This window comes from Macaca nemestrina, chromosome 4 (assembly GCF_043159975.1).
Source record: "Macaca nemestrina isolate mMacNem1 chromosome 4, mMacNem.hap1, whole genome shotgun sequence".
NCBI classification, from domain to species: Eukaryota; Metazoa; Chordata; class Mammalia; order Primates; family Cercopithecidae; genus Macaca; species Macaca nemestrina.
The window spans coordinates 160277284-160288973 of record NC_092128.1 but is presented as its reverse complement, the minus strand read 5'-3'; the positions used below and the strand labels follow the sequence as shown (position 1 = coordinate 160288973).

Genomic DNA, 11690 nt, shown 5'->3' with positions numbered 1-11690 from the left:
CTCTCAAGTTTGTCTCCCTTAGACAACTCCAAGGGTGGCTCTTAAAACATGGCTACATAATTTCAGCTTGAAAGCCTTATCGGGCTATTTCAAGCAGGAGTGGTTTGTCACTGAACACTAATTTGTTTAAATTCTCCATTTCATTTTATATTTGTAGGCATAACTGCAAAGCTCTAATTTTTATACGTTAAACTTGGATATTTGAAAAGAATTTTTTTGGTAAGTTCTATCACATTAATACTAAAAGAAGTGCTTATTTCTGGTTTATTAGTATAATATTTATCTCAAAGTATTTAACTTTATAGTAAACTTCTATGGTTCCAAGCTAAGACATTTATGTTGACTTCTCAGCTAATAGAGGTATGTGTTAATTTCTTATTTTATGATTAGGAAGAGGGAAAAATACAAACACCATGTGCAGTTTACTGTGTAAGTAGCCATTCTGTCCATTTTACAGATAATAGTAAATAATTTTTTAAAATTTTTCTTACTACATGGCAACAACTTATTTAATCATCACAGCCTCAGGGGGTAGGTACCATTATCATCCCAGTTTAGATAAGGATTCCAGAGAAGTTAAAAATGCCCAAGATCACAGAAAACTAAGTAATGAAGCTCTGACTTAAAACCCAGCTGGGCTTTTTTTAAGGCCCATGCCATGGTGCCTTGCCACCATATTCATTTTGTTACCTATAAAATCTACCAAATCTTGAAACTTGTAAGAAGGTTCATTATCAGACCAAGATATTTTTTAAAAGGGAACCAATGCAAAGGTAAATGAAAGCGAATATAAGACATTGAAGTATCTATTGATTAACCACTAATAAATCTTTGGCCAAGTTTCTTGTTACAAACTACTCAGATATATCTGAAAAGGGAGCTGGCTGATCATCTGACAGTAATTTTTGTTGCTGGAAATAGAAATTAAATTGCAATAAACAGTACAACCCAGTAAACTGAAGACTGAGATGACAAAGCAAACTGTACCAATGACTTGTTAAATGGAAAGATACACATAATGAGTAGTAATTCCCAAGTCTGTCACAGTCTTTAACTTTTTTTCTTATTAATTATTTGGCAGTTTAACAGAGTGTACAACGTTAGTAAACTTTGTGCCAAATTTCTTCATATACTCTGGAATCTGTATTCCAGTGGGTGAAGCAATAACATTGTGAAGCTCCTACGGAAACACAACAATATCCCTGCATTGCATATGGCACTTTATGGCATTGACTCATCATACTGCGAAGCTGTCATACAAGCACTCATGAGCACAGGGAAGGCTCATGCAATTCCTCTTTAAAATATGTACACTTTATTCACTGCAGAAACCATCGCCCACTTCCAAATTTAATAGCATTATGCCATCTTCTATGTTCCTTTGTTCTTTCACATACTTTTAAGGATAATGTAAGGACAAAAGTGGAAGCATGTTTAATCCTTATCAAAAACAAATTGACCATTAAGACTTGTAGCAGATACATCACTGCAATTAGGGCAGTTTGATGTTTACTCTGTAAAACAATCAGCACAAATAAAGGTACTGAATTGGTTTCTCCTATCAAAAAAGAAATACCTAACTACAAATATGACTTGTATAAAAGTTAAGAAACATAATATGGGAGTCTTTGTGCTTAAATTTCATAGGACTTAAAAATACTAATTATGCATTAGACAGCAATGCCATGGCTAAAAAACTTTTATTTATGTATATACATATAAATATACAAAATTTATAAAATATAAATCTATAGGGAATATGGGTGAAACATTTCTATCTAGACTAGAGGTTTAATGGATCATTTCTGTGTATAATATTAATGTTATGACCAATAAATATATGAAAACTAATTAAATACAAATTAAAACATTTATTTCGGCAATCAAAATTAGTAACGCCCAATATTGGTGAGGGTGTGGGGGAAGCAGTCCCTTACAGTGTTAGTAGAGGTTTAAAGAGGAGGGCAGTTACACCTTGAAGTATATATCCTTTGATCAAGCAATTGTACTTCTAGAAATTTATCTACAGAAGTACTCAAACAAGGGGACCATTACCTACGTAATAGTGTTCACTGCAAAATTGTTTTGGGTGGCAAAAATAACAAAAGCCCAAGTAGCCACCAATAGATGAACAGTTTAATAAAATCTGAACATCTGTTCAAGGAAATGCTGTGGAAAACACCATGTAGCCATAAAAAAGAGTAGAATGAAAAAAAAATGGTATGCCTAGAATGGTGCTAGTATTGTCTGGGGGCAAAAAACAAATTGTTAGTGGTAGTTAGTGTTCTCAGAGGCGGGGAAAGGGACAAATACAGAGAATATTATTTTTGTACTTTGAACATTTTGATCTTTAAATTTTTATATTAAGCATTATTACTTTGTAACTGGAGGGTAAAAAGACAAACACTTTCTCAAGGGAGTTTAAGACAACTTCATTGGATTTACTTTTAGCAGATGCAAATGCTGACATCAGTGATAATCAAATTGTATGTTTCGTGAACAATCTGTTATATTTCTGAATTAAACAATTGCAGTGTGGCTACAGTTTTATGTTTGTAAGCATACTGTGTCTACAAGGAAATATTCTGAAATAGTAAATACTTATAATGGGGTAGTGATAGTACATAGTTTGCTCCAGTGTTCCCATTATATGTAATGTGATAATATTCATGAAAAAATGTTAAATATAGTACTTTGTGGGAGAAAACTCCATTATTAAGAAAAAGTATTAGGGAGGAGAAGGGTGCAAAAAAGAAAGAAAATTTATTAAATACCTGGAAATAAACTTTAACAACAACAAAAAGGAGTGAGTCCTATAGAGAAGAAAATTATTAAAATTTGGTGAAAGACAAAAATAAATAGAAGAATATATGATTTTTAAATGGACTTGATCTTATAAAAGCTTTACTTTTCTACAAATTAATATATAAAGTCAATATAAATCATAATTTTAAAATCCCAGCAAAATTTTATGTAACTAGAAAGCCTGATTTTAAGTTTACATGGAAGAATAAATGTCAAGAATTACCAAGAGTTGTTTTAAATAAAACAATGAGCACAGAGTATTTTTCCTTTTACGTTATTAATATATACTCTGAAGTATAACATAGGAATAAACTAATTCAACCAGTGAAACAGAATGACAGATCCAGAACCAGAAACATTCATATGCAGAAGTTTGGTGAATAGGGCTTTTCAAATTAAAGATGAAGAATTCACTAATCAAAAATTAATAGATATTTGGCTATCCACTTTTAAAAATTAAATCCCTACTTCAAACCATAAAAATAGATTCTAAATATATTAAAGAAATCATGTAAGTTATGAAACTATAGAAGTACTGAGAGGAGGCTGACTCACACCTGTAATCTGAGCACTTTGAGAGGCCGAGGTAGGAGAATTGCTTGAGGCCCGAAGTTTGAGACCAACTTAGGCAACAAAGCGAGACCCCATCTCTACCAAAAATAAAAATAAATAAAAGAACTGAGAAAATATGGAAGGATATATACAGATATACAAACTTTAGCTTTGGGAAATGTTCCCACAATTGGAAGACAGGCCATTTGGAATGGGGAAAAAGTTTTAAATTTTCATAAAACGTGTACAAGAAAATGTCACTATATACAAAAAGGGTCTGTATATAATTAAAGTAAATCATTTAGTGGGGTCAAATCAATAAAGAAATACAAATGGCTAAAGACATTAAAAGATGTGATAATGGCACACTAATGACGAGGGAACTATATATTGAGACCATATTTAGACCAGATGGAAAGGAATAAATTGCCTATAAAAATTATTGGCCACAAGAGGGCATCAGATTTCCTTTTCCAACTTCAAAGCTAAAGATTCTATTTGCAAATAATAATCTAGCTTCTACATGAAAAGTGTTAGTGGTTATAGCTTAAATCACTTCTTTTCCTGTGGGTCTACATGTAGAAATTGTCACTGGTAATGGAGAATTTTAATGAATTATGTCATAGCTATTATACAAAACAAACATTTCTTTAATTATTTTTCTGTTAATAAAAGTAGTATTGTTCATTTAAGAAATTGTTCAATTAAAGCCGGGCGCGGTGGCTCACGCCTGTAATCCCAGCACTTTGGGAGGCCAAGGTGGGTGGATCACGAGCTCAAAAGATTGAGACTATCCTGGCCAACACGGTGAAACCCCGTCTGTATTAAAAACACAAAAAAATTAGCTGGGCGTATTGGCACGCGCCTGTAGTCCCAGCTACTCTGGAGGCTGAGTCAGGAGAATCGCTTGAACCTGGGAGGCGGAAGTTGCAGTGAGCCGAGATCGCGCCACTGCACTCCAGCTTGGTGACAGAGCGAGACTCCGTCTAAAAAATAATAATAATTAAACACCCAGAAGCACGAAGGCAGATCATCAGACTCAATAACCACTATTAATATTTTAATGGATGGGGGAGCTTTTACTTTATATACTCCTGTTGTATTATGATATGAAATATATTCATTTTATGGTCACACAATTCGAAAACATGAAATGTCTTCTTACACCATTTTTTCCCCTAAAACATGATTTTTTATAGTTTCACGGTACTCACAGGTATGTGCCGTAATTGATTTAACAACTCTTTGTTACTAGATTTTAAGCTACAAATCTCTTTCAGAAATATCTTTTCAATCACATATCTCAATGCATACCAATGTCAGATGTTGGTCAGGAGTATCCATTTAAAGTTCAGAAATAAACAGACAAGTTAATCTCAGAACTGCCAACTTTATGAATTCACACATAAAAAATACAGACAATACATTTGTCAGAGTCAATTTAGTAAGTAAAGCCATACAATTAAATGGAAAAACAGTGTGATTTTGTTTTACTAAACTCTATGGAAAAAACAAACATTGTTTTTGCATCTTATAGATCATCCATCAACCACTTCTAAAGAAGTGATGAAATATACTGATTGAAAATGAAAATGTACTTAAAATTTTTGAACTTTGTCTAAGGTGACTGTAACATGAAAATATAAAGTCAGTTTTGCTATTTGAGTTTGTGTTTGTTTGTTTGTTTGTTTGTTTTTTGAGATGGAGTCTCTCTGTGTCTCCCAGGCTGGAGTGCAGTGGTACAATCTCGGCTCACTGCAACCTCCACCTCCTGGGTTTAAGCGATTCTCCTGACTCAGCCTCCAGAGTAGCTGGGACTACAGGCGCCCGCCATCACGCCCAGCTAATTTTTTGTATTTTTAGTAGATATGGGGTTTCACTATGTTGGCCAGGCTGGTCTTAAACTCCTGACCTGGTGACCCACCCGCCTCGGCCTCCCAAAGTGCTGGGATTACAGGTGTGAGCCATCATGCCCAGCCTAGGGGCAGGACTTTTAAAAACTTCCGGATTCGCAAGACCTTAATAATAGTAAGATGTATAAATACATTAGGAACCATTTGAAAGTTTGCAAGACAGAATAACCAAAGATGTGAATGCAGGATGACACAATGATGTGTACATTAACCACCCTGGGCTACAATACTCTATTTCCTTGGAAGATGATCTTCACATCACTGTTACAGACCAAAATAAATAAAATAAAAAGCCAAAGCTACGTCTTTAATTAAAAATCATCACTTATTGATGGCTTCATACCAGCCAAATGCTGGGCTAGGTGCTTTACATGGACTACCTCATGTATGTTCTTGAGGTCTATACAGTTTGTTCCTCATTTGTTCAGTGGCTGAGCCAGGATAACCTCTAACTCCAGAGTCCAAACTCTTAACCATTACATTTACTTCCTCTAACAGAATCCTTCCATTTATCTTTAATCATGAGTAAGCAAAAATCTTTCCCACCTGAGTTGATTGCATACACTCACAAAAACAAACAAACAAACAAACAAAAAAACAAAGCCAGGAATAAGCATATCCTACGTAAGCAAGCCTCAAAAGCACTAACTTATGGCTATAATGGATCCCTTTCTAACACAGCAACAAAAGGAAGGAAGGAGGGTAAGATCCATTCTGCGTGAGGTACTACACCCGCGAGCAGCTCTGTAGATCCATAAGATAATTTTAACGGAGATGGGACCAAATCATGAGGTCTTTCTGGTAAACTGTCCTCAAAGAAAGGGTCCAAAAAGGAATCCCATGTGATCATTAGGATAGTGCTGAATTTTAAAAATCTCTTTAAGATATTTATCTCTTCTTCCTCAGCCTTTGAGCGAACTCAAAGAGAGGATTATACATGTATTTCTTAGTTTTAACACTTGGGTATGTAATCATTAAAATATGTCTGTTCACTGATACCGGGGGGAGCAGAGTGGATTTTTGAGTGTGTGTGTCATCATGGCCAAATCATCTGATGGCTAGTTTGGATGAAATGGTAGTGTATTTCAAGTATTGCTCTGGTACTAAAACGGATGATGTACAAAAGTTATACATGTATGTTGGAGAAAATTTGAAAAACAACTACCCCAAGTTAATCTCTTAAAATTTGGTGTATCTTTCCTATGACTACCATAGACATTTAAAAGTTTTTATTTTAACATGTAAAATAGCCTACGGATACTTCTCTTTTTTTGCAGAACTTTAACTGCTATGTAAATTTCTTCACTTAACAGTACCACAAATCTTTTGCCCGTAACATTACAAGAAGTTTAAATTGAATCTACATATACATATGCTCAGAAAGCTCTCCTGGTCATCTACACAGCACATCTTTTTTTTTTTTTTTTTTTTTTTTTTTTGAGACAGAGTCTCGCTCTGTCGCCCAGGCTGGAGTGCAGTGGCACCATCTCGGCTCACTGCAAGCTCCGCCTCCCGGGTTCCCGCCATTCTCCTGCCTCAGCCTCCCAAGTAGCTGGGACTACAGGCGCCCGCCACCTCGCCCAGCTAGTTTTTTGTATTTTTTTGGTAGAGACGGGGTTTCACCGTGTTAGCCAGGCTGGTCTCGATCTCCTGACCTCGTGATCCGCCCGTCTCGGCCTCCCAAAGTGCTGGGATTACAGGCTTGAGCCACCGCGCCCGGCCTTACACAGCGCATCTTTACCGCGTCCCAAACATAGCAGATAGTATCTTTTAGTTGACAAGGCAGAGATACGTTTCCTGTCATGTAATTGTTTAATTTTACTTTGTGTTCTCTTGTTTCTGTGAACACATAAAATGTCCCCTCCTTGTCAGATTAAAAGACTGGTGAACAATAGAGGACTGTGATTTTCCAACAGGTTGTAAATTGCAGTCACTGATATTTTTTCTATCATGTTCTCTCCTCCCAGAATAGCAAGGTCATTCTCCTGTTCCCCCAAAATTCTCTCATTGTTGACAGTTCTGGGACTGTGTGAGAAGAAAAATGTCTTACTTAGCAACATTAAAAGAGCACAGTGCCAGCAGCCAACACTGAACTTGGGATAGTGTGTGACAGCTGACGTAAGATATAACCTAGACACATCTTTGCAAATGCAAGATAACTCATTTTCTTCATTAGTTTGTGCTGAATCCATGAAACTGCTCTTGGCAAAAATTCCGGCAACATGAAGAACCAAAGACAAATCAAGGAGACACACTGTTATGAGGATACATGTGGCAATGGCTTGATACGAACATAGCCAGAGCTGCTACAATTATTGTCATCAACAAAGATTACTGAGAGTTTATGTGTTGAACAGTTAGATGTAAAGATGTTTCTGCCTTTCAGAAGTCTGACATCTGCTTAGAGATAGGAGATAAACACATGAAGACAGGTAACCCTGCGCTCCCAATGAGGGTACAATTTCAAGGAGGGAGAGATAAGTCAGGTTGAACCAGAATGGTTTGGAAATGGCTTCCCTGTGGGACTTAGAAAGGATTAAGATTACATAGTCATAAAAGGGCAAATATAAACAGTCAAAGATAACTTGAGGGGAAAAGCTGTGGGTCAAATCACAAAGAACTAATTTTATTAATATGTAAAAGCTCCTCCAGCGGGGTGTGGTGGCTCATGCCTGTAATTCCAGCATTTCGGGAGGCCGAGACGGGTGGATCACCTGAGGTCAGGAGTTCGAGACCAGCCTGGCCTACATGGTGAACCCTTGTCTCTACTAAAAATACAAAAATTGGCTGGGCGTGTTCGGCTAGACCAGGAATCAGGAGACCTAGATTCCATTCCTAGCTATGTGGCCTTAGGAAATGGTGGCAGGGGCCTGTAATCTCAGCCACTTGGGAGGCTGAGACAGGAGAATCGCTTGAACCCGGCAGGGCAGAGGTTGCAGTGAGCCAAGATTGTGCCACTGCATTCCAGCCTGGGCAACAAAGAGTGAAGCGCCGTCCAAAAAAAAAAAACAACTCCTCCAAATTAGCAGAATACTAGTACCAAAGGAAAAATGGCAAAGGATATCAATGGAATTCTCAAATATATATATATATATATTTGTTCATTTATTTACTTATTTTTGAGACAGAGTCTAGCTAGCCTTGTCACCCAGGCTGGAGTGCAGTGGTGTCAGAGCTCACTGCAGCCTCAATCTTCTGGGCTCAAGTGATCCTCCCACCTCAGCCTCCTGAGTAGCTGGGACTACAGGCACATGCCACCACATCCAGCTAATTTTTTATGTTTTGTAGAGATGTTGGTCTCAACTATGTTGCCCTGGCTTGTCTTGAACTCCTGGCCTCAAGTGATCCTCCCACCTCAGCCTCCCGAAGTGCTGAGATTACCAGTGTGAGCCACTGTGTCTGGTCCTACAAATGGTTTTTAAACAAAGAAAAAGATGCTCAATTGAGCAAATTGAAAGAGGGGTAGACTTTTAAACTATGTGATATTTTTCTCCTGAGGTCAGGAGAGATCAACAAGTTGGATAAGAGTATGGTGAAGATTTTCAGGGGATAAACACTCTCATGTATTGAAAGCATAAGCTGTGGCCGGGCGCGGTGGCTCACGCCTGTAATCCCTGCACTTTGGGAGGCCGAGGCGGGCGGATCACGAGGTCAGCAGATCGAGACCATCCTGGCTAACACGGTGAAACCCCGTCTCTACTAAAATACAAAAAATTAGCCGGGCGCGGTGGCGGGCGCCTGTAGTCCCAGCTACTCCGGAGGCTGAGGCAGGAGAATGGCGCGAACCCGGGAGGCGGAGCTTGCAGTGAGCCGAGATGGTGCCACTGCACTCCAGCCTGGGCGACAGAGTGAAGACTCCGCCTCAAAAAAAAAAAAAAAAAAAAAAAAGAAAGCATAAGCTGCCACAACACTTAGGGTGCTGTTTTAATACTAGCTATCAAAATACTCTTTACTCAGTTGCTCCTCTTTTAGAAATTTATTTTCAAGATATCTTTATACATACACAAAATAATATATATACATATATACTGATTGTAATTTCACTCATTATACCAAAAGGATGGGATTAATTTAAATGACCATCAATTGGCAACTGATTACATACATTATAGTGTATCACTTTGATGTAATATTATACAGTTTTGGGAGGAAAAAAGCTTGCTTTGTACCGAAGATAGTAGATACAAAGGGAAATATAGAATGACCTGAGAGCAACTGTTAAATTAAAAACAAGTTTGTGGCCTAGCAAGGTGGTTCATGCCTGTAATCCCAGCTCTTTGGGAGGCTAAGGCAGGAGGATCACTTGAGCCCAAGAGTTTGAGACCAGCCTGGATAACATAGTGAGACCTCCTCACTACAAAAGAATTGGCCAGCTGTACTGGTGCCTGCTCATAGTTACAGTTACGTGGGAGGATGAGGTGGGAGGATTGCTTGAGCCCTGGAGGTTGAGGCTGCGGTGAGCCATGATCACACCTCTGCACTCCAGCCGGGGTGAGAGAGCAAGACTCTGTCTCGAAAAACAAACATTGTATACAATGTTTTAAACTTTATTTAAATATTTAAATGTTTAAACTTTATTTAAAACAAAATACGTGTACATGCCAGTATAAGGATAGAGTAAATATAATAGTGGAGGGTCAGATGTAAAAGTCTAAAGCTACTAAACCTGTGGTTTAGACTTTAATCTTTATTTATGTATTTTTGGTTTTGAGACAAGGTCTCACTCTGTCACCCAGGCCAGAGTTCAGTGGTGCGAGTACAACTCACTGCCACCTTGACCTCCTCAGGCTCAGATGATCCTCCTACCTCAGCCTCCCAAGTATCTGGCACCCGCCACCACGCCTAGCTAATTTTTGTATTTTTACTAGAGACAGGTGTCGCCTTGTTGGCCAGGCTGGTCTCAAACTCCTGGGCTTAAGTGGTCTGCCTGCCTCGGCCTCCCAAAGTGCTGGGATTACAGGCGTGAGCCAACACTCCTGGCCGGACTTTAATCTTTAAATTCAAGTTGTCGAGGAAAACTTTCGAGCAAGACAGTGAACATAAGTGTTTTAGGAAAGTTAACCTAGAAATGAGAGTTTTCATCAACTCTTGTCTAGGAGAACATACTTAACTGCAGATGCTGTTTAATAAATTAATAAACTTAATAAATGGCTGCTTTCATAATCAGGTGCATTCGTATTTCTTTCTAACGTGGTCCAGGGCCAGGTCTGGTGGCTCATGCCTTTGGGAGGCAAAGGCTGAAGATTGCTTGAGGCCAGGAGTTTGAGACCAGCCTAGGTAACATAGCAAGATTCCATCTCTATTAAAAAAATAAATAAATAAATAAAATGGTCCATCACCTCTTCATGTCTTCCTGAGGCTAGATGTATCCAAATCCTCTATATGCGGCAGTAAATGAATAGGAAAGGTTGTGTCTTTTTATAGAATGCAACAGGAAGGGAACAAATCATGCCTTCATACAAACACACTTTAACTGAGCACTTACTCCACCAGCTAATACTTCCAGGCCCTAAATGGCCAGCGTAACAAGTTTGTGATTCGAACCTCACCAGCACCGTCACCAATCAAGGACTGATTTCTGTATTCTAAGCCTCTTCTCTCTTCCATTATCCATCCCAAATTTCCTAAATTTCATCTCGTTTCTGTCGTCTTACCCTACCCCACCACTGCCAACCTGCCCAGGGAATGGCCTCACCTATATGTCATAAAGAAAAGTGAGACTGGCCGGGCGCAGTGGCTCACGCCTGTAATCCCAACACTTTGGGAGGCCAAGATGGGTGGATCACGAGGTCGGGAGATCGAGACCATCCTGGCTAACACAGTGAAACCACGTCTCTACTAAAAATACAAAAAATTAGCCGGGTGTGGTGGCGGGTGCCTGTAGTCCCAGCTACTTGGGAGGCTTAGGCAGAAGAATCGCTTGAACTTGGGAGGCGGAGGTTACAGTGAGCCGAGATTGCACCACTGCACTCCAGCCTGGGTGACACAGTGAGACTCTGTCTCAAAAAAAGAAAAAAAAAGAAAAGTGAAAAGTGAGACCATCTAATAACATCCTATCAAAACAGTCACAAATGTATTAAATCTGCATCCAACTCTCTCACTGTCTGGCATCCATCTCTGAAGAAAATGTTTTCCTTCCCCTCTTTAAGTTAATCCCTCCACTGAAGTTCTTCATTTCATCTTAGCCCCTTCTTCTTTCCAGGCTCTCTTTCCACAGCCTACATTAATTATGCTTGCATCTCTCCTATCTTAAACTAACCTTTGCCCTGCTCTAGCTACTGTGCCCTCCTGCTTTTTCCTTCCCTTCACCACCGAGGACCTTGAAAGAATAGTCTACTAGTTTTTACATTGGGTCTTATGAATCAGATGTCTCAGGAACTAGTGGGGGATTTGGTGAAGGGGGGATGTGAGGAGGCAAAG

The 11690-nt window shown here is 38.7% G+C and overlaps 1 protein-coding gene across 3 annotated transcripts in view; it reads right to left on the bottom strand.

The window, feature by feature from the left end:
- LOC105483478 (CXADR Ig-like cell adhesion molecule) overlaps window positions 1-11690 on the bottom strand; it is a 115202-nt gene that overhangs the window by 28253 nt on the left and 75259 nt on the right. The window contains exon 8 of one of the 3 annotated variants that reach the window (XM_071095505.1): window positions 10471-10569. The exons of the other annotated variants lie outside the window; for them this stretch is intronic. Within the exon in view, the coding sequence (XP_070951606.1) occupies window positions 10486-10569 (84 nt within the window). The 3' untranslated portion in view covers window positions 10471-10485. Of the gene's footprint in view, window positions 1-10470; window positions 10570-11690 lie in introns of those variants that run through there. 3 annotated transcript variants of the gene reach the window in all.